The 24419-nt window shown below is 37.0% G+C and overlaps 2 protein-coding genes across 2 annotated transcripts in view; both read left to right on the top strand.

The window, feature by feature from the left end:
- THSD7A (thrombospondin type 1 domain containing 7A) overlaps positions 1–24419 on the top strand; it is a 455380-nt gene that overhangs the window by 405865 nt on the left and 25096 nt on the right. The window contains exons 14-19 of the mRNA XM_060157103.1: positions 10103–10281; positions 12827–12832; positions 14460–14593; positions 18761–18914; positions 22058–22202; positions 23566–23681. Coding sequence (XP_060013086.1) covers positions 10103–10281; positions 12827–12832; positions 14460–14593; positions 18761–18914; positions 22058–22202; positions 23566–23681 — 734 coding nt within the window. The remainder of the gene's footprint in view (positions 1–10102; positions 10282–12826; positions 12833–14459; positions 14594–18760; positions 18915–22057; positions 22203–23565; positions 23682–24419) is intronic.
- LOC132524266 (large ribosomal subunit protein eL22-like) lies at positions 1168–1627 on the top strand. The gene has a single exon (XM_060156119.1). It carries the CDS (start codon positions 1185–1187, stop codon positions 1614–1616), a length of 432 nt encoding a protein of 143 aa, XP_060012102.1. The 5' UTR covers positions 1168–1184; the 3' UTR covers positions 1617–1627.

The following is a 24419-nucleotide window of genomic DNA, read 5'->3' as shown; positions in this document are numbered from 1 at the left end:
ATAAGCTGAAATGGAGTTCTGATTTCTCTGAAAAGCTTTTTCAGTTGGTGGTATTTTTTTTTAATGTCTAATTCATTTCAGAATTTAAATCTTTCATTTGATAGTACAGATGAAGCTAGTGTTGCTTTTGCAGTCATCATTCACAATTGAGATCTTTTTCCTTTCAAATGTAAAAGACAGGGAGTGAGGAACAGACTTTTCCTGAAGTAGCAGTTGCAAGTTTAAAGAACCAGGGAAATAAAGAAGGGGCTATTGTGGATATGTGGGTACAAAAAGAAAGCAGGTGTCTAGGGTCGAATTTAAATAAGGTGTGGATACCAGCATTATTTTCTGACAGGATCCCTGAAGGGGGACTATAGAGGTGATGAGGGAGACTTTCCTTGGAAATTTTCCTGCAGCTACCATCGTGTCGTGTGTGATGGAAAAACATCTGGTGTTATCATTTGATTCTGTGGGCTCCATGTCACCGAGACCTCAACTCATCTGTTACTTACTTACAAGGTTTTCAAACTGGGCTCCATGGAGCCCCTCAGGCCAGGCTGTCAAACATAGCCTCCAGAATATCCCATACACCTACTGGGTTTCCAGCTTTTTAGGAAGAAAGTGTTTCACTGCTTAAAATAAATTTAACTGCCAAGAACAATTCATTATTTGCAACAGCAACAAAAAAATTTGTTTATCTTTGCCTTTATCAACAAGTTCTGCTATTATGTTTTACTCCACATCCTTTCTGTTGGTCTCTGACCCCGTTTTCCCCTTAATGCCTTAAAGGAAGGATAACAATAATTTTAGTGAAATGGCTAAGAGTGGTAATCTTGCTGATATCTATGATAATGTTATTGATATAATCACAGAGTTGTTCATTACCTGTGTTACAAGGTTTCATAATTCATAAAGATACTGACCCTCATATAGATTCCTGTTACATTAATGTCCTGCAATCCAAAATAATTGTAAAGCTCTCTGTCCCATTAGTTGAGTTTAGTCTCATTCTTAAAACATAGGTCTTAAAACATAGGTCTTTTTCTACTTCAAAGCATCATCAGAATGGTCATGTAGTGAGTAAAGCTTATGCATAAGGAATTTTCTTTGGTAAATGCATGAAGAAGGCACTATATATTAGACATAAGCCATATCAATGGGCTCAAAAAGTAACCTGACCCTTTTCTGCCTCCGCTGCGGCGATGGCGCCAGTGAAAAAGCTTGTGGTGAAGGGGGGCAAAAAAAAGAAGCAGGTCCTGAAGCTTACTCTTGACTGTACCCATCCTGTAGAAGATGGAATCATGGATGCGGCCAATTTTGAGCAGTTTCTTCAGGAAAGAATCAAAGTGAATGGAAAAGCTGGGAATCTCGGAGGAGGTATTGTAACAATCGAAAGAAGCAAAAGCAAGATCACTGTAACTTCCGAGGTGCCTTTTTCCAAAAGGTATTTGAAATATCTCACCAAAAAATATTTGAAGAAGAATCTCCGTGATTGGTTACGCGTAGTTGCTAACAGCAAAGAAAGTTACGAATTACGTTACTTCCAGATTAATCAAGATGAAGAAGAGGAGGACGATGAGGATTTAAACTCAGTTATCTGGAGTATTTTGTATGAATTCTTAAATAAAATTTAGGAAACAAACAAACAAAAGTAACCTGAGAGCACACCAACACATCTGTGGACATTTTAAAGTTAAATTTGAAAGGAAGATCTGTACTTGTAGTTACTCTTCATGTTTATCCCATTTTTTCGTAGTCGCATTGAAGGCCAATTTAGCCCTTACAGGAGATTTTAGTTAATTTACAGAAAACAAAATGGTCTTTTAAAATAGTCATTAAAAAAGTGTCAGGAAGTTTATCTGCATAAGTTTCCTCTCCGTTTGCCATAGGTTTGACCTTTAATGCTTTAAAACTTTAAAGTATAAAATAATTTAAAAAGAAACTTTCTTAAGTTTGGGGGTTTTGTTGACTTTTGCATTTTTTTCCATATCTGGAAATGGACATAAAAGGCCCGATTAAACATTAAAACTCTGTACAGCTCAAAACATGAATCCAGTTTTAATGCATTATAATTACAACATATCATGATGATCTGTTGATCTTTTTCTCACTGGTCCAGTGAGATGCTATAGGAAAAAGTTAATAAGCATAGACTGCAGTGTCTGAGTCAGTCTCCTAGAGATTCACAGTTCATATCAGAAAAAAAAAAAAAAAAAAGAAGAAGGAAAGCTCGGGGTGAAGAGACCTGCTTAACGCAACAATTTTCCAACTTATTTGACCACAGAATGCTTTTTATAAAAATTATGTTTAACACTTACTAGAATCCAGCAAACTAGTGTTTAAAGATTATCCTTTGGAAATACTTCAGTGTCAGTATATGATTCTTGTTGACTGAAAGAACAGTGCCCTGCATTGGATCAAGTTAAAAAAAAAATCACTCTACTAAATTTCAAAGTTAATTTATTTCCCGTTATTCCATAATCTGAACACTCCATCAAATATGATGTTTATATTGCTGACAAAGCCCTACTTCCAAAGTGGGTTCTTAGAACGTTTTTCTGATTTTTAATATTAGTTAATATTTTAATATTAGTTAAAGTTATAAATGTTAAATTTGGGGTGAAACGTCCATAAATGCCTTAATGTATGTAATTATTCCCAAAGTTTTAATTTGGTTGAATAAGTAAACTATAGATACGGGCTCTTTCATAAATAAGTTTACTTCCTTTTTTAATAAAATATACATCTGAAAGTAGAATGCAATTCTGACACTAACCACCTGGATTTGGGCCAAACTTCACAGGTTAGGGGGCTCAGTCCTCTACAAGACTGCTCTCACTTCAGACACTAGCTGTGCACTTTCAGGGTCCCCACGTCAACCTCACTTCTGACCAGCTGGCTACAGATTTGGGGATTCCCACTACCCCCTCAGGTTCAACAATTCACTGGGACGATTCAGAGAACTCAGGAAAGCACCATTACAATTGCAGTTTTATTATAGCAAAAGGATAAAAATCAGAACCAGCTGATAGAAGAGACACATAGACGAGGGCTGGGAAGGTCCCAAACACAAGGCGTCCATGTTGTCTCCCCATGGAGCTAGGAGGCATCACCCTCTTGGCCCATGGTTGTGCTTTACCAGGCTGAGCTTTTGTATCCAGAGCTTTCTGGGGGGTCATATTATGTAGGCATCAGTTGAATCACTGACCACACAGTTGAACTCAATCCCCTCTCCCCAGAGTTCGGGAGGATATCAAGTGGCTTAAAGTCCCAACCTTTTAAACACATGGTTGGTCTTTGGTTTGGTGGTATAATCATACCCCTTCCTTAGACATCTTCTTATCATAATTTCACATGTAGTCCAAGAGGCCCAACAAGAATAACAAAGATACTCCTCTCACTCAGGAAATTTCAGGGCTTCGAGGCTGCCTCCCAGGAATCAGGGAAACAGACCAGCCAAAGTCTTTGTTATACAGCAGAGAGTTTTAGAGTTTGCTATAAGAAATGGCCTTGATGGTGAACTCGTACATAGGTATGCTACCTGAATCTGAAGGTGCCTAGTCATTGGGTAATCTCCCAGTATTGGAATAGCAACAGCTACAAAATCCCACAGCAATTAAAACTAACGTTGAGGGCTTCCCTGGTGGCGCAGTGGTTAAGAATCCACCTGACAATGCAGGGGACACAGGTTCGAGCCCTGGTCCGAGAAGATCACACATGCGACGGAGCAACTAAGCCCATGCGCCACAGCTACTGAGCCTACGCTCTAGAGCCTGTGAGCCACAACTACCGATCTCTCATGCCACAACTACTGAAGCCTGTGCACCTAGAGCCTGTGCTCTGCAGTGGGAGAAGCCACCACAATGAGAAGCCCATGCACGACATTGAAGAACAGCCCCCGCTCACCACAACTGGAGAAAGCCTGCATGCAGCAATGAAGACCCAATGCAGCCAAAAGTAAAAAAAATAAATAAAATTATTAAAAAAAAACAATGTTGAAATGTTCTGAGAAAATCTGTATTTCGCAGATATGAAGAGATATGCCTTCATATATATATAAAACAAATAAATATAAATGAAATAGCATTTCATTGCGGTTACATAAATTTACCTGAACACTTCACTATGAAAATTTTGATTGCCCAGTGTTGATTCATAACTTTTCATACATTGAATATAAGAATCGGGGTAGAACAGTCGATTATAGGAGTTTGGATATATACAGAGTAGTTTAGTTTCAGCAGCTTTTCAAGTTATCAGTTCTTAATATATATACAAAAGAATATTCTGTTCATTTTGAAAATATTTTTAAATGATATTTTTCAGTATTTTCAAATCCACAGGGACCACAGTAGATAAAGTTCTAGCTAAGTGTTCCCATTCACGATTGCAGTCATGTGCATATAACACACATTTAAGTAGGAGAGATTTTTCAGGTCTCTCTTGAGATTAATCTAGATGTTTCAGATAGAGTACCAGCGTTGCTCATTCACACAGCTGTAAATCAGAACCAACCAATATTTTCCACGTGCTTTCAAAATGAATTCTTTAATCTATCAACAGTGCACCTTTCTACAGCACAATATAGTAATCGTGAGGGTTGCTGAAAGCTACTTTATCTGCACATTTATAATTCAAATGAATGAGCTGACTGGATATATGTCAAAGGCAGTAAGTCCTCTGGTTGCCACATAAAGCCTGCTAGTGTTCTGTATTCATTTCAACCTGAAAGCAGCCATCAGAATAGATATAGATACAAAAAATACAATCAGAAGCCACGAGTTTGATTTTTCCATGTGTCAGGTTCAGTATTGAGCTACTAAAGGTTTTTTTTTTTTTTTTTTTTTTTTTGCGGTACGCGGTCCTCTCACTGTTGTGGCCTCTCCTGTTGCGGAGCACAGGCTCCGGACGCGCAGGCTCAGCGGCCATGGCTCACGGGCCCAGCCGCTCCGCGGCATGTGGGATCCTCCCGGACCGGGGCACGAACCCGTATCCCCTGCATCGGCAGGCGGACTCTCAACCACTGCGCCACCAGGGAAGCCTGCTACTAAAGTTTTAACACCCTAATTGTGAAGTCGTTTATTTTATTCCAGCATTCCTCAGGAGCCATAAATTGCTACATGATGCCAGCAGTTTATTTAGCCTTAAAACGCTTCAAATGCTTCTGTCTTCTATCCCCCATGATTGTTTGGCGTTAATTGCCCTCACAAATGATCTTAGCAGAGCAGACAGGGGAATGCTTATCTAGCAGTTCACTAGTAGCATTAAGGGTTTTAATTGTACTAGATAAACATGACAGGCAATTATTGAATGTTGTTACACACTAGAAGATTAAAATGGAATGCTAAGCATTATACTCTTTTGCAGTTTTGTCTTTATCTCAGTGCCTAATTTGTATCTTTCAACAATTTAATAGATTTAGTTTTATTTGAGAGACGTCCTCTGGAATACTCTATTGGAAGATCCAACATAAAAATTTTATATCTGCTTACTTGAAAATACAGTGTGAATCAGACTAAAGTCAGACATGACATATTTCACCAATGCCATAATACTTCAACAGATAAAATGGAAAGAAAGAATTTCCATTTATCTGTTACTCTGAAGTAGTGACATGAAAACTCATGTGATTCTATTTTCAACTATAATTACTGAATAACAAAAAGGTTAGAGGTTTACTTTTGCAGTCATTTTGATCTTTAGCAAGGTGGAAAATGCAATTCTAGAAATATTTCAATAATTTATTACCTTCGAAATACTAGTGTCCTTTAACTAAGCTATTGATAATATATGGAAATAGTTGGGATTTCTTCTTAATTCATTGTCTTTTACAAACATTAAATAATCTGGTTACAGATGGCATTCATTGGGAAGTGACTTTACACATTTGTACAGTTTGATTCTATTTCTTAAACTATTCCTATGAAACACAAATTATTACTGGCCCTATCAGGACTTACATTTTTAAGTATCGGACACTTTATAGATTTATTTACTGGCTGTGTTGATTGAAAAGGAGAATGTTTTTCTCCATATTTTAACTCAAGATAGTGAGCTGGGCTTGTTTTCCCACCTCAAACCATACTTAAAGTCAAAGTTTGAGCTTTAAGTAGGTCATGGTAATCTGTTTGAAGAACAGTTATGCTTTTCAAAATTTTGGTAAACACTATTGTAAAGTACTTTTTCAGTTCTCTGTTGGACTTCCCTCTGATTATTATCAATACTCCAAAAGTCTTCTTCAATATCAGAAGTACATTCAAAACTCAACATTAACATCTTCTTTCTGTCTTCAGTATCTCACAGCTGGCAAAGCCCCGGCTGACACATCTGCCCCCTTGAAGATTCTCTGAGACTAATTCCCACTTTTGAGCATTCTTTCATTGCATCCTGCTCTTCATACCAAATTCATGATCCCATCTTTTAAAAAGTTTTCTTTTATACTTACAATTTGCTGATATAATATGCGTATCCCCTGAGGCATCAAATTCACTCCTAGGAATATGCCTAACAGAAATGCATATGTATGTTCACCAAGAGACATGTTCTAGAATGTTCATAGCAGTACAGTTGATAATAGCTTGCCATTGAAAAATACCCAAATGCTCACAAACAATAGAATGAATTAAAAAACCATAATATAGTCACACAGTAGAGTACTATACATTAATTAGAATGAATAATCTTCAACAGCATGCAACATTATGGATGAATCTCACATCACAACGTAGGGTGAAAGAAGGCTAGCACACATGGGTATGTGCTGTATGATTCCATTTACATAAATTTTTTTAAAGTAAAACAGTTCTAGATTGTAAGAAATCAGGGTAGTAGTTGCCCATGTGAGAAGAGGTAGTGATTGGAAGGCAACACAAAAGAGGGTTCTGGAGTAGTGTGGGTTTCATGCATGTGTTCAGTGAACTTTATACTTTTGAAAGATACACTTTTGTGTATCAAGACTACAATAAGTTTAAAACAGATGATGTGTATATTTGACAAAAATATAGAAGATAATATAGAGAGAAATATACCACAAAACTACTTCTCACCCAGATTTTGCTGATTCTTCCTGTGTCTTACAACAGAGTTCCTTAATTTCAGTCCTGTACACACACACACACACACACACACACACACACACACACACACGAATAAGTACAAGTAAAACTGGTGAAACTTGAATAAACTCAATGGATTGTATCAATCTCAGTATCTGGGTTGAAATTATACTTTAGTTACCATTGTAGGAAACTGGGGAAAGTATGCAGGGGACCTCTTCTATATTATGTCTTACAAATATATGTGTCTACAATTAACTTAATAAGAAAATTTTCAATTAAAAAGAGAGGGAGTGATGAATAAACACAAGAAAATATATTAATTTCCAAAAATCAGGCACTATCCCAAAGGAACTGTATTGTAATGTCTGGGGTTGCCAGAAACCTGTACTTTTAACATGTGTTCCAGGTAATTTATAAAGCAAGGCTAGGATATACTATGTAGTAAGTTGGCTAGCTTTTTAACACTGTATCAAGTCAGGACACTTTGGGCACAAGCTTATAGATTAGATCTGTCATACTGGTTTTTAGGTGGTCTTATTTCACTGTAATAAAAGAAATCAGTATTTGTTGGCTCTCTTTTAAATCTGTCTAGAATAAAAAGAATAAAATACTTAGGAATAAGTTTAAGAAAAGAAGTGCAAGACATACACTAAACACTACAAAACATCACTGAAAGAAATTAAAGAATACCTAAATAAATGGAAAGAAATTCCATGTACCTGGATTGTTAAGATAGCAATACTCCCAAATTGATCAAACTGTTCAACACAATTCCTATCAAAATCTGCCATTTGGGGCAAAAATTGACAAGCTGATTCAAAGATATATGTGGAAATGTAAGGGACCCAAAACTTTCTTGGAAGAAAAAGAACAAAGGAGGACTCAGACTTCCTGATTTCAAAACGTACTACAAAGTGACAGTAATCAAGACAGTGTGGTGCTGGTATAGAGATCAGTGGAGTGATAGTTAGAAACCAGATATAAACCCTTACATTTATAGTCAACTGATTATCAACAAGGGTACAAAAACAATTCACTGTAGAAAAAATAGTATTTTCCACAAATGGGCCTGGGGTAACTTGGGAATCACATACAAAGGAATGAAATTGGACTGCCTATGTTTTAACATATACAAAAATAACTCAGAATGAAGCATATACTTAAATATAAGAACTAAAACTATAAAACTCTTAGAAGAAAAAAATGGGTGTAAATCTTTATGTCCTTGGATTAGATAATGGTTTCCTAGATAGGACATCAAAGCACAAGCAACCGAAGTAAAAATAGATAAATTGGAATTCATTAACATTTGAAACTTTTTTTCTTCAAAGGACACTAAAATAAAAAAGACATAATAAGTTTTGACAAGCGTAGGAATTGGAACACTCATACCTTGCTAGTGTAATCGTAAAACGGCACAGTCACTTTGGAAAACGGTTTGGTACTTCTACCAAAAGTTAAATACACTCCAAGATATATACCCAAGAGAATTGAAAGCTTGTCCATACAGAGACTTGTACACAAATATTCACAGCATTATTCATAATATACAAAATGTGGAAACAACTAAAATGTCCATCAGCTGATGAAAGGATAAAAAAATATGATATATCTATACAATGGAATGCTATTTGGTCAATAAAAAGGAATGAAGTACTAACACATGCTATACCATAGAAAAATCCAGAAAACATTACATTAAATGAAAGAAGCCAATCATAAAACATAATATTTGATTTCATTTTATAAATTGTTAACAATAGGTGAATTCTTAGAGATATAAAGTAGATTAGTGGTTGCCAGGGAGGGGAAAATGGGAAATGACTGCTAATAGGTATAGGGTTTCTTTCTGTGGTAATGAAAATGTTCTGAAACTAGATGGTGGTCATGGTTGCATAACTCAGACTCTATTAAAGACCAGAACGTGAGCTGATTTTTATAGTGTATAAATTGTGTCTCAATAAAATTTTAAAAAATCTACCTAGAGTTCCTAGTATAAGTTGTTTACATTATAATGATTTTCAAAATCGAATCTTCGATGTTGATGTAAAATGGTAAGAGCAGAGTGTTTTCTTGTTTCAAGAACAACCACTCCCCATAGTATGACAGACGACAACATTCGACTCTTGACCAGAGGAATTTTGCTCTTTCCACTTACTTACCTTGAGAACAATAGTGATAAACTGATACTGTGAAATGCCAATGTCAAGGAATGTCAAGGAATGCCAATGTCAAGGAAATGTCAAGGAAAATGCTCCCATTTCTCTAAATCTGTAGACTCTTAAGTTAATTGTGAGATTTGATGGAATGAGTACTAGACTAGACCTCAGAAATCCTATCCCTATCTCTTACTGTGTGACCTTGCACTTGTCAGTTATCTCTCTGTATTTGTTTTCTTATCTGTCCAGTAGAGCATCAGTACATGCCCAATACGTTTATAATATCTGCAAGAGAATCAAATGAATACAAGGTATGAAGGTGCTTTGAAATTGACAGCACTATAAAAATATGAGGCATTGTTTATTTAACATCCTTCATTTTTCTTCCTCAGACTTGATTTTCAATGAAGGGGAACCATAAGGTGCTAAGTTAAATGGTTCCTTCTGAATATTGGTTGAGAGGGTCTGGCTTTCTTCTTGAGGAAGAATGTTGCATGGACTCAGCCACTTGAACTTGTGTGACATTAACAGATAGGATTTTACAGAAAACTGTTAAAATTTTTTTAATGTATCAGTCTGGCCACATGAGAATGATATGGCAGCAGACAGGTTATTGTCAATTAAACACGAGCTGTCAGGAAGTCAGAAATGTTGAAATATGGTGAGCATGAATCCTAAGCAGATCATATGACAGCTGCTCAGCTGTTATTTTAACAGAGTGACTGTATGTATGTGTTATTTTCCTGCAGAATTTAATTTGAGTCCCTAACGACAGAGACATCTCTGCATTTGCATGTTGCTGTCAAGTCAAACTTGGACCTTCTAAATGAGCTAGAATGGTGGGTAGTAATAGGCAAGTGACATGTGGACGAGATGGCTCTTGTCTCATTTTCCTCCACTCAGGTTACATTGAAGAGGCCTGCATCATCCCCTGCCCCTCAGACTGCAAGCTCAGTGAGTGGTCCAATTGGTCACGCTGCAGCAAGTCCTGTGGGAGTGGCGTGAAGGTTCGGTCTAAATGGCTGCGTGAAAAACCCTATAATGGAGGAAGACCATGCCCGAAACTGGACCATGTCAACCAGGTATTTTCTACCATTGGGAATATTGTAAAATATTTTCTAGGTGCACGATAATCTTTTTTTAATCCAAAATAGAGAAGAATAAATAATAGACCCTGAATAAGAAATTTGACCCACTTTATCTTTAGAATGCCTGAGTAAATTATTAAAATCCCAAATCAGATAGATGATCTCTGTATTCTCAAGAGATTTATTTAGTGCATTGTATTATATGTATATGCATATTAATATAATTCAATGGAAATAAAAATGAAATCTACTTTTGAAATACTGTTAAGATATTTAATCTGTTATTATACAATAATTTGTGCACTGAGAGCAAGATTGTCTTTTTCTGATAGATCCGCTAGACTCTCAGAAAAGACATCTCAGTTACCAAGTACATAAATTAAAATCAAAGAAAGTGTATGGGTTTGGGTCTAAAATTGGGAAATATATTCTGTACATTTACTAAAGTTTGATCAATATGAAATATGGTAAGAAAAAAGAAATATACTGGACTTCCTGGTGGCGCAGTGCTTAAGAATCCGCCTGCCAATGCAGGGGACACGGGTTCGAGCCTTGGTCCAGGAAGATCCCACATGCCGTGGAGCAACTAAGCCCATGCGCCACAACTACTGAGCCTATGCTCTAGAGTCCGCAAGCCACAACTACTGAGCCCGCATGCCACAACTACTGAAGCCAGTGCACCTAGATTCCACGCTCTGCAACAAGAGAAGTCACCGCAATGAGAAGCCCTTGCGCCGCAACGAAGAGTAGCCCCCGCTCACTGCGGCTAGAGAAAGCCCACGCACAGCAACAAAGACCCAACGCAACCAAAAATAAACATATATAAATAAAATAAATACATTTTAAAAAAAGAAAAAAGAAATATAAAAATGGCATCAAAGTAACCGTATGTTAATCTATCAGTTTGGTGATTGGCCTTTTCAGTCTTATGTGGATCTTTGACTTCGGATACACACCTTGTTAGCGGCAGTTCATAGCTGTTACTCATGTTCCATTGGAAATAAAATGTCCAATGGGGAGAATTGTGACTAGTTTAATGTAATATAAGATTCATCAGACAGTTATTGCCATGTTTGGCCTACATGTGAATTAACAAAGAGTGAATTTCACACAATATGTGTAGGTATTAAGATGTATGTTTAAATTTAAGTCACAAATGAACCAATTCATATGTATGAACTAACCTGAAATATGTAGGTATGTCTCATACACACATAGATTTTCTAATCCCCAAACACACTGCTTACCCATACGTTTGCCTTCCCAAATTAATCTAAATTTGTTCATCACAATAAAAGTAAATTATAGAGAAAATAAAAATAACTTTTGAATAAATCGATTAAGGGCCAAGAAAGTGGAGAATTAAATTGCATAGAAAGGACGCCAAAAGAATGTTGATTTTTCCCCCCAAAGAAAAATTGCTGAACTTGCCCTTAAATACAACTGAAGGTGAATAATATACTGCACTGCTGCCATCTACTGGTAATCGAGTTTCTCTGTCCTAATGAATATTTCCAAAGAAGAAAATGCATGACCCCGATTAAACAGAATAATGGAAATGTAATGTTTATAATACAAAAGAATATTATTCTGCAAGTTTTGAAATCTTGAATTTCCAATAGTAAATTTAAATTTTAATAAATTTTTATCCATGATTCAAATAAATTCTACACATTTTCATACCTTTAGTGTGTACGTGAACAGCCAGATTTTAAAATTAAAATGAGCTATGTTTGCCTTAGCATTTTTTAAATAGTGAATTTGAAGAAGTTCAAATTGGTTGTACCAAGTTGTCCTTGCTTAAAAACTCTTCAACCTAAGCCGTTTCTCTGTCACTCTGATATAATCTAATGCAGAGTATGATAAGGACATCTGAGTATTTGTTATCAGCCTACTGGTGGTATATTGAGACATCAACAATGGAAAAATCAAAGCTAAAACAAGAAATAATAGATTCCTGAATCTTTGACTTTGAGCACAAATGTTCTACATTAAAAAATAGAAACTTCTAGGGATTTATTTGTTAGTAAAATGTTAGGAAAGTAAAGAATATGCAAAGGTTTGTGTAAGTGTTGAAAACTGTAAATCATATAGATTTTTACTGCAGTTATACGTTCCTCAGTAATTAAGTCGTACTTTGCGTTAAAATCAATATATCAGTCAGTCAGTCAATCTATAGATAGTCCACTCACAATTTGAACCACAAGATATTTGCAGTCATATATTGATTCCCCATGATACGTATTTTGATGTCTACTCAGTTTGATTTCTTCATCCTGCCCATCAAATCCTTTCCTTAACTTGCTGTTTGCAGTACTCATTTGTGTATCTTAATTTTAAACAGTAATAAGGAATTGGATTTTCTCTTTTAAGGTCTAAGAAAGATGTTCTAATCATTTACCAAAAAAAACCCCACCTTTTATATATGGGTAATATTTGAAACTTAGAACATGAGTTCTTCTCATCAAATATACTTATCTTTGTTTAATTTATCTTTGTTTCTCTCTCTTTTCTTCATTCCTGGTGAACACTACTCCAGGCCCAGGTAAGAACTTTTAAACCTCATCGTTCATAATAGAGTGCTGTTTGTTTTCATTTTACTCCTGACATCAGAGAATGTATTTCTTTTCCTGCTATTTCTCTTATCTTTTATAGGGGAAAACATGTTTTCCATAAAATTTTTCTTCTGCAGCTATTCCCTTTGTTTTCCTAGCATATTACATGTGTTTTCTCATTTCACTATCAGGGCCTAAGGTACAGGGATAGTGGAGAGCAAGCATAATTCACCACCCTTGAAAAGGCAATGACCCCTCCTGTTAATGGTCGCATGCTTCTCGGAGAGGCAGAGGTGCAGGTGGGCTCAAAGCGGTAGCAGGAGGTGGCTCTGAACTGATTTGTATTCACTCCAGTGTAGATTAAAATGAAAGCCATCAAAGGATTAGGAAAGGTGGCATTTTCCCTTCAGTTGTTCCCTTCTCCACAACTTGTAGGGTAATATTTTACTAAATACTAAAATAGTATTTAGTCCTATTTTAATACAGCACCCAACGTGAAGGTGATAACTTATGACAGTAATTACAGATTCTCACTCCAACAGTACACACTTTTTATTCCTATGTGGAATAGGTCCACTTTATTCACTTTACTTGGATGTTTAGTAAAACTAAAATTTGCACGAAAGAATGGCTCCAGAGGACTATTTATATTTTCTGGAATTAAATAGTTATATGAAATATTCATGTAGTTTGTGTGTGTGTGTATGTAAAATAGGAAATAAGAGTTATCATAGACTTTGAAAGGATTTTAAGAGAGACATTTTTCTTTAATGGTTGAGTCAGCTCTGTTGCAGTGGATTATGGTCCTTTTTTTCATTTATTTAGTCATTCTTCTTTCTCATTGAGAAAAGAGCATAATTGGTTCATTGTGCTAAAAATCCTGAAACAGCCAAGCACACCACCCCAGACCTGGGGCTGCAAGCCTTTCTGGGCACCAGAGCAGAGACAATTTGCTTTGTTTTATGTGGCCCTCACCGCTTTGTACCTGTGTAATATGAGACCAATTTCAGACCTTGCTTCCAAGGTTTAGTTAGTTTTAAGATAGCTTTATTTCATATTATTTATCTTCTAATTTAGTTTCATATATGGAACACACACACAAAATTCTTATTGGTATACATACTTATTTGGAAAACAGGCCAAATTAAACTTATTTGAAAACAGCTACTTTTATATGCTTACTTAATTCATTAATTCTTTTATTCATTTATTCATCTTACTCAACAAATCTCTATAGAATGCCTGATATATGAGCAAGCATCCTGGGCTAAGTACTGAAGACAAATGAAACTGTGAACAGGACATATGGCCCAGGAAATTACAATGCTATGTGGTAAGGGTCAGTCTAGGAAAGTATGGAATGTGTCTGATGTGGTCCATGAGGTCCAATCTCCAGCTGCAATGTGATAGAGGAGCAGCACAATACAACACAGCCGTACCCTTCACTGCTAGAACTCTCAAGAGATCCTCTATATTCCTGTTTTAGAATAATGAACAGTAAAGGAAAGGCTTCAGAGTAGCTAAACAAGAATATCATGATAACTGTGATATGAAGTGTTTCTACTTACCTCATGGGGTTCCATGAGGTGAGGTCATTGAGAACCGTGTGTGTTTCAGGTGTATGAGGTCGTCCCTTGCCACAGTGACTGCAGCCAGTACGTATGGGTTACAGAGCCATGGAGCATCTGCAAGGTGACCTTTGTGAACATGCGGGACAACTGTGGAGAGGGCGTGCAAACCCGAAAAGTGAGGTAAGGCCAAGCCTAGTTACACAGAGAAGCAAAGGCACAGCCACCTCCCGATTTCTCATGTGCCAACATGAGCTTGCCCTCCTCCCAATCTCCTGAATGAAATTGTCTTCAATTTTATTTTTATGGAGTCTGTGTTCGTAGAAAGCTCTAAAGGGATCTGCTTCCAGCAGCAGTGTATCATCCTCTGCCTTCTGATTTTAGGAAGCTTTGCTTCAAGGTACTCTTGCAGGGAAAGGGCTGCATATTGAATGTGAGGTGAATGAGTGCAGATTTTCCAACCCCAGTAACTTCTTCCTTAAAGGTCAAATATATTTCTAACTGTATCTTAGTGATAATCTTTTGTAAACTCTTTATCCTTTGTATCGAACTGGCTATCTTTTGAATACTCTCATCTGCTCTAGGAAGCCTTCCCTAAACCTCCCTGCTGGCTAGTGCCTCTCATTTGTTTTCTGAACCACACTGTCCGGTAGGGCAGCCACTAGCCACGTGTGACTATTTCACTTTAAATCTATTAAAATTAAATAAAATGCATTTCCTCAGTCACACTAGACACATTCTAAGTGCTCGAGAGCCAGAGGTGGCTAGTGGCAATTCTGTGAGACAGCACAGTATTTACATTGTCATAGAAAGCTCTACTGAGCAGCCTTGTTCTATAATACCCCACATACCCCTCACTGTTTTGAAAGATCCATCTACATGTCTGTCCCCTTTATTAAATCCTGTTTCTCCAAACTGAGACCCTGTCATATTCACAGAACTTCCCTAAAACCTAATACAATTAAATTATTGTAATAATTGTAATACAATTAAATTAACTCATTAACTTATCCCTACACCATCTACATATGATCCTTAAGGGTCTCAAACCTGGGAAACAAGTATATGAGGCTTTATTATCTCCACTTTACAGAGTAGATTCAGAAGTACTTACTAAGTAGTGTGCTGAGAGCACACACCTAGTAAAGTGACAGTTGCATTCAAACTCAAGTCTCTTGTCACTCTTTAACTACAACCAGTTTCTTCTAGCTCTGCTGAGTGACACACAGTAAAGAAAAACATAAAAACATCCAAAACCTGACAACAACTGTTGTGAAGAATCCCATTCTCACTCATAATTTTTCATGAATTTAAGATTCCTATTTCTTAATCTGTTTCAGTAGGAAAGTAGAACAAGTTAACGTTTATATCATAAAACCTTGGCACACTATGTAAAACATTTCTTCCAGTAAAAATAGTCTCTATCTCTTTTTTCAAAAGCCCATCTGAACTCTCAAGTTATTTTACGGAGTAACTTTTAAAGGTGGATGAGGTGGGGTGGAGGTAATGAGTTAATAGGGAAACAGGGAAGAAAAAGACAGAGATTCTGTTTTCTACCAATCTTCTGCCAAATTTAAAATTTCTCTTTCAAATATAAAAATATTTTTCTTATATTAAAAATTTGATCAGGTTGTGTTTTTTGTTATTAAAAAAATTATAATAATGAACTTCTTTCGGCTTTCCCTTCGGCTGTGTATATGTTGCTGCTTTTTGCTTTGTGAATAGGTATTCTCAACATTTCCAAACACATCTTAAACACAGTAACTCTTCTAGGCAACTTATTTTTCCAGTAAACATTTTTAATGCAAACAGAGAAAATAGAAGATCAGTATTGATTGGAATTTCTGATTGTGTAATAATGTTTCTTTCTTTATTCAGTAGTATACCTCCCAAACCTTACCCTCTGCTAATTAAGGTCAAATGTCCTGTTAGATGCAAGCATTGGGTGACATTTCAGGACAGAAGAGTCTATAAGAGGGCAGGTTTCAAAATATCTCATTCTTTCTCTTTTAGGATGGTGTGACATCAAAGACTGAGTAATAGTAGTGGTTTGCCCTGCTGGGAAGGAATATTTTTTCACTAACATTTTTGTAGAATTGCCAGCACATGATGATAATAAAAACCAAACAGATTTGGTTATTTCTATTGTTGCTTTTGAATTTTCTGCAGGCAATGCACCCCCTTATTGCTACAACTGTGGTGGGCATCTGGGCCCACCCTTGGCCTCCAACTTGGTGGTTGTTTTCTCAAATAGTTCAGTATTTTCACAGCATAATCCCTTCTCCTATGGAAAGGAGAAAAGGCCAGGAATTTGAAGAAAGCAAATGAACTTAAAGTGCTTCCCTTTGGACTCAAGACTTGATCCAAATATTTATTCTATTCTGCCGTGATAAAAGTATCATTAATACTAACTCAAATAAATAAAACATAATCTGAATGTCAACAAGAAGGGTTTTTAGCAATTGTGGCACATTCAAAAGATGGAATTCAAATGTAATCATTAAAAATTATGTCTTAGAAACACAGTTAATAACACAAAAAGATTTTTATAATGTATTGTTGTTTTTCCTAAATGGTACAGATAGTAGGTGAAGTTTGCTCCTGTTTAATGAAATGAAAATATATGTTTAAATATAGTAGTCTGTTAAGAGTGGTAATCTCTGATAGAATGTAGTGAATTTGTATTATTTCTTGTGATTTTCCTAAAATGAATCTATTACCTGTATAGTAAAAATCGAAGGAAAAGAAATACCTTTGAAAACAAAGTTTTATGCACATAACTACTTAATAGAGTATTGAACATCTGTCCTTAACTTTGAATCAGTAGGTAATTTTGCAAGTTAATCCTTGTACATCATGTCAGGGCCTCACATTAATGTAATCTTTTCTTAGCAAATCCAACTTTGGAGATTGAACTGTCCCGTCTGCTCCGTCCTCTCATAGCTGCTGTCAACAGAACATTTTTAAAATGCCACTGAAGCTAGAACTTTTTTCCTGGGAAACTAAAATTCTCCCAGAGAAATTTATAATTTATTTTTTTCCTTCAACAATGAAACTATATAAATGTCTGTCTACATTTGCATATTTTTGTGATTACCTTTTATATATTTATTCAGTATCAAAAAAAATGCAGAGGTGGGTATTTGTGTGGATATTTTTCCAGCTTACAAACCCAGTTAAGACATAACCAACAGCTTAGTTTTCCAGTCTTTGAATGCGTTCCACAGGAAAACCACATTTCTCTTAAAATTAGCAGCGCTGTATAGAAACGTGATTCTGCAGAAATTTGTGAAGATGCAATGTCCCTACGGATTGTAAATCCCTGAGAAAAGTTGACATTCCAGATATAATTGGTAATGTAATGCAACCAACAGTTTAAAACATTGCAGTGGGTTTGAGAGGCTTAAGAGCTCAAGCCTTCCTTTTCATCTCCTGCAGTGCAGTTCTCTTCCCAAACCTATTAATTTGGTTGACCTTCTCTGAGTTACAAATGAGGGATAAAGTTTTTCTCTTCTATTCGAAAAGTGCCTTGAGAGATTATTAACTACAGTAAAAGTTAAGTCTGGTACTAGCCACATTAATTAGATTCCCAAGAGATGACTAAGGAGCCCTTTATGACTGCTTACAATAGAATGAAATGTAATAAAATGTTTGAATTTGTTCTGTTAAAAGGAAAACTAAGAATAAAAAGGGTCAAGATATAGGAAGATCCCAACAACCACGTTTAGAGAATTTGTGCTATTATTCTTATGATTGTCTCTTCACTTCTGCCTTTCTTTTAAGGTTATCAGCAGATGGGAAGCGAAAATTACTTTTGAAATGACAAAACAACTTGATAAATGCCATCAGTTACTTTCTCAAAACCACTTACTGAAATCTCTCCCTAGGAGATTTCAGTGTGCCTTGTCTTCCATCATATATGAATCTGCCTTCTCCATGGAATTCACCATTTTCCTCAGAAGAAAAACATGCATTATATTCCAAAATTGTAACCCATCTATGAATATCTTCGGTGAACTCATTAGTTTCTGCATCATATATGGGTGTAAATGACCCTCTCCTTTAAGAGGAAGACACATAGTTTATGCACACAGAGTGTATACACAGTGGCTATAACTTTAAAAGATTATGATACATGCAAGCATAGATTTTTAAATCATTAGCTATACAACTAGGTATGGGAGGCAGAGATCCTTTTACGTCTTTATGTTTGGAGAATTTTATTCATTAAATGCAAAGCTTCCCATCCCCCATCTCCATGGTGATGTCTTATGAAAAACCTTGTACCTTACGGGTTGGCCATTGTTCAGTTGTCCTAGTTCCTTCACTGATAGGTATGTTTTCTTCTAGATGCATGCAGAACACGGCGGATGGCCCTTCTGACCATGTAGAGGATTACCTCTGTGACCCAGAAGAGATGCCTCTGGGCTCTAGAGAGTGCAAATTACCATGTCCCGAGGATTGTGTGATAACTGAATGGGGTCCGTGGACCCGATGCACTTTGGTGAGACAATTAACCATTTATTAATGTAGAATTTGCTTAATTCCTTACCACTAAAGCTTTAAAAATATTATTAAGAAAATAATAGCTTGGTTACTAAATTAGTTACTAAATTAGTTACCAAAGCAAGGCGTATTTTTGGCTACTTCATTCTTATGACTGTGCCATTTAAAATCAGCAATGTTTGGACTCACACTGAAACAGCTCAACCTCTTGCAAGCTTTATGCTCCTCCACCATCCTCCTAAACCCAGCACAGGCTTCAATAGTTGTGGCTCGTGGGATCTGGAGCGCAGGCTCAATAGTTGTGGCATAAGGGCTTAGACGCTCCGCGGCATGTGGGATCTTCCCAGACCAGGGATTGAACCCGTGTCCCCTACATTGGCAGGCGGATTCTTAACCACTGCACCACCAGGGAAGTCCCAAAATGCCTTTACATTTGCTTATGAATTCACAGCATGTTAAAAACTGCAGTGGTGATAATGATTCCCTCCAGGTAAAGGGAAAAAGAATGAAAATCTAGTAAAAATATTTTAATGGTGTCAGGTTATTATCATCCCTTGCTTTTTGCCCAATCCATTTAAAATTGTAGGAATAATCTTTCACACGGTAGGGGTATGGCAGCAGGAGTACTGACACTAAAACGCAGAAGATCCTGGTAAGAAAGGGAGTAGAAAGAAGAAAGCTGTGCATCAGTGAATCTGTTTCCACACACTGACTCTTGAGTCTCTTTGGGCCTGGAAAGCCAGCTGAGAGTTTCCAGTCACACAAAGCTTCTAGATTTCAGCAGCCCGTAGGGCCTCTTCCATGGGACCCTGGGAGGAGAGTCACTTGAAACAGAACTGGCTGATGATGTGGGAAATTTGGCTTACCCTTGTGTACCTTTGTAAAGCTGCACACTTCAGAATGGCATCAAATCATGGAAAAGATACATCTAATGTGGAATTAATTTGCTGAAATATAATATGGGACAGATACATGTTTTCAAGGAGAAATTAATTTTCTATTTCAGTGTTAACATTATTAAAGATGCTGATTAGCAGCCAACTGATATAGCAGGAGCAAAACAGGGCTGGCAGTTGACTTGGATACAGGTTAAATCGCAATTAAGCATCATCTGTTTCGGGCTTCCCTGGTGGCGCTGTGGTTGAGAGTCCACCTGCCGATGCAGGGAACAAGGGTTCGTGCCCCGGTCCGGGAGGATCCCACATGCCGTGGAGCGGCTGGGCCGGTGAGCCATGGCCGCTGAGCCTGCACGTCCGGAGCCTGTGCTCTGCAATGGGAGAGGCCACAACAGTGAGGGGCCCGCGAACCGGAAAAAAAAAAAAAAAAAAAGAATCAGCTGTTTCACAAGCATATGCAAATGATTTCCAATTCTATTTAATTCCATAGGATCAGATTTGAAGTTACTGTTTCTGATCTTAGTAACCAAATGTTTTCAAAACAAGACTGTACCAGTAGGAGAATGGCAACCAGTCTTTTTAATTCGTGCTAAGTTGTGTTTGTGTGCATATATGTGTGCACATTAGGAAAATAAAGGTTGTCTATGACTAGTTATTTAAAGGTCAGCCTTAAAACCATTTTTCAGGTCCTGTCAACTATATTAGATAAATAGATAGATTATAATTTCTGTATTAGTTATTAGTAGTTATTAGTATTAGTATTATTAGTATTAGTTATTAGTATTCTACAGTAATTAATATGACCATATGTATGTGTTTGTGTGGATGATGTGATGTATCTATTAATATTCGACACATAGGCTCTTCTTCTCCCAGTTTTACTGAGAAATAATTGACAGACATCATTGTATGTTTAAGGCATATAGCATGATGGTTTGATCTATATATATTGTGAAATGATTACCACAGTAGGTTCAGTAGCATCCATCTTCTCAAACAGGTATGATGAAAAGAAAGAAGAAAAGAATAAAGGAAAAGAATTTTCTGCTTGTGATGAGAACTGTTAAGATTTAGTCTCTTAACAACTTTCCTGTATAGCATACAGCAATGTTAGCTACACTCATCATGTTGTACATTACATTCCTACTACTTATTATCTTATAACTGGAAATGTGTACCTTTTGACCACTTTCCTCCAATTCTCCCTTCTCTCCTCCCCCCACTTCTGGTAACTGTAAGTCTGATCTCTTTTTCTAAGAGTTTTGTTTTTTCTTTTGTTTTTTAGATTGCACATATAAGTGAGATCATACAGTATTTGTTTATCTCTGTCTGACATTTCACTTAGCGTAATGCCTTCAGGGTCTATCCATGTTGTCACAAATTGTAGAAATCCTCATTTTTTATGGCTGAATAATATTCCACTGTATAATTATACTACAACTTATTTAGCCATTCATCCATTGATGGACACTTCGGTTTTTTCCATATCCTGGCTATTGTAAATAGTGCTGCAATAAACAAGGGGGTGCAGATATCTTTTCAGGTTAGACACATCTCTTAAGTATTGTCGACTGAAGAAACACACACAGCTTAAAAGTTGCGAGTTAAGCTTTATTCGGGGATCTTACTGAGGATTATAGCCTGGGAGACAACCTTTTAGATAGCTCTGAGGAACTGCTCTGAAAAGGTAAAGGAGGAGCCAGGATAAACAGGAGTTTTTTCCTGGGAAAGAACGTACAGTCAGACATCAAAAGATTACTGCTAATCACTAAAACAGACATCTCTAGTTAATGACTTTAGTGCTTTCCTGTGTATAGGAAGATGCAAGAATCTGGGCTCATTGAAATCATTCCTTAGACATGTATCTTAACTATCTTGGGTCAGTATCCAAAGCACAGAATGCTACCTCTTTTCCTCCATCCTGTTTTGCTCAGGGCACATCACCTGCAGCAGCTGCAGTGGCTGGTGCCTTGATCATTGCAAAACTGAGACAGCAGGCAACATTCTTTGTGTACTGGAATGGCAGACAACATTCCCTGTTCCCAGCATCTTAGAGCTAGCTGGAACATCAGAAACTCATCCAACACCTTGATTTTATAAATGAAGAAACCGAGGTGTTATGAGATTGTTTAAGTTAGCCAGTGTCCCAAAGGTTCTAGCTCTTGCTCCAGTGCTCTCCCTAATACATTAGCTCTTGTGTGGCTGAGTATTCACCTTTCTGAGGAGTTATATTATTCTCTGTCAGCCTTGCAATCAAAGCAGTTTCCGGCAAAGGTCAGCTGATCCCATCAGACAACCCGCTGATGAAGGAAGAGCCTGCCCTGATGCTGTTGAGAAGGAACCCTGTAACCTGAACAAAAACTGCTTCCACTATGATTATAATGTAACAGGTATGTGAATAGTCATCTCCTTATAGAGTTAAAGGCCAAATCCCACGTCTGTCAGCTCAGCAGCATTTCCGGAAGTGTTGTTCAACTCCATCTGCATGCCTTTTGGACATGCTGCTTCCTCTCCCAGAAATAATTCCGTATTAACTGAAAGAAATACTTTTCTGCCTTATTTTTCATAAACATCAAAATAGAGAATGAAATGATCACACAAACATTAGGTCTTAAGGCAGACGGAGAATAGTCTAAGGGTTCCTATTTAAGCCACCCTCCCACTTTCAGAAGGTGCACATAAAAGGTATATCTTCCCATGGGTATCAGTTTATTGAAAGATGTCTTTCTTCTTCAGAATGTGTTTAATCACTGTGAATACTGGGACAACAGTTCTTTCCGTGGGGGCAGTTCACAGGCATGATTAGTCTGCTGTAAAGACATCAGCAATCTTAAGTTTGCCAAGAAGTGCGTGAAGAGAATATAAACATTTCAGAGATATAAATATTATCAAAGGTATAGGTGAAAAAAGATAGATGAGTGTTTTTTTAGAAAAAAGGCTTATTCTAAATTCCATTTCTTTCCCAAACCCTCATCTCACACCATCAAGGCATATACTCTAGGAGAGAAGACTTTCATGGTTTGTATGACTTAGGGCAACACTGAAGCTTACTCTGGAATTTTTCCCAAGTAATTTTCACACCAAAATAAACCCCAGAGACTGTACAGTGATACACAGCAGTCAGATTGACTTTTTGCTTCTTTCGGTTTTTCTCTTCAGTTTCCTTTCATGACACAATGAAATCACAGTTCTCTGGGGCATGCTACATTACCCTGGAAAGAAAGAATTATTTTGCAAAAGACATATAATAAAGGGAATTAAATAAATATGGCCAAAGTGATTTTGAAATAAATAAGCGTACATTTTACAGTATTGTACAGTACGGACAGTAAGTGAAAGACAGTTTTATTTGGATATAACTACCTAAAGTACGAGCCATTAAAATTATGATTATTTTGCTTAAACAAAAATGTTGAAATGTAAATTTCTACTTTCGTTAGGAGAAAAGTTTTTAAATGACATTTGATCGGCAGGCCACAGCCATTTCTACAGTATCACCAAACAGCTAGCTAGCAAGATTGTCAGGGAGACATCTGCCTGAGGAATAGTCCCTGTAGCGATGTGCAACGCCAGCATTTCCATTTGACTCCAGATATGTTCAAAGCCGGGGCCCATACGCTCTGCGTGTGGGATGACTGATTGCGGGGCTTAGGAAGCAGTTGTGAATTAAATATGGGATTCAGGTCATCCGAGTTTCATTTGCAATCCGGTTCATGCATAGCCTTCTGTTCTGATATGCTCCCTTCCTTCCAGACTGGAGTACGTGTCAGCTGAGTGAGAAGGCAGTTTGTGGAAGTGGCATGAAAACGAGGATGCGGGATTGTGTTCGAAGTGATGGCAAGTCGGTTAACCTGAAATATTGTGAAGAGGTGAGGGGATGCTTTGTTATGTCTTTGCGAGTAAATTCTTCCCTAATAATTTCAATTCATGCTGAGCCAAGTGACCTGACCAGCGCTTTATGCAGCTCGTTGCCAGCAGATGTTTTCGGCACTATTCAGAGGCTGCTGAACACTCTCTTGAAAAGAGACACTGTCCAACACTACTGATTTCTACACATAATTTCCTGTATTTTGTTCTGCTTGGAGCCCAAAGGTATGCTAATTAGCCTATTCTGAAAGAAATGCTCGGGGAACAATAAGTAATCAAGGTGAATAAAGGCAATAAATCTTAATCAGACTACTCATCATCTTTTGTAATTTCATACGAATTTTGTGTTGCCTGGGACACCTGCCAAGAGCCATCATTTATTCTCTCTGTTGCAAAACGATCACATGTGGTTCGGTAGCAGATTTTGATATTAGGATCTAATACCCAGCTGTGAGAGTCTAAGACTCAGGTCTGGATAAGAGAGAGCTTGAAGTTCAAACAAAGGAATAGAGTCTGCCATTAGTGTCTTTTAGGTACAGAGAATTGTAACTGTTAATTCTCCAATTTACAAAAGTAATGTTATCATTTCTAATATGACCTTAGGAAACGCGAGAAAACATAGTTGTTGTCCTTCGGTAGTATTCATGAAGCTACACTTTGGGTTTTGATTATTTTGTCTGGTTTCCAGACCAAAAGGGCACTCACATTCCTGACAGATTTTGACTCCTCCTGCATCTGAG

This window comes from Lagenorhynchus albirostris, chromosome 8 (assembly GCF_949774975.1).
Source record: "Lagenorhynchus albirostris chromosome 8, mLagAlb1.1, whole genome shotgun sequence".
NCBI classification, from domain to species: Eukaryota; Metazoa; Chordata; class Mammalia; order Artiodactyla; family Delphinidae; genus Lagenorhynchus; species Lagenorhynchus albirostris.
Note: the sequence above shows the minus strand (reverse complement) of the source record. Positions and strands in the feature narration are given on the sequence as shown.

Excerpts from the sequence above, each read along its gene's own strand:
- LOC132524266 (XM_060156119.1), top strand. The coding sequence starts at position 1,185 with ATGGCGCCAGTGAAAAAGCTTGTGGTGAAGGGGGGCAAAAAAAAGAAG.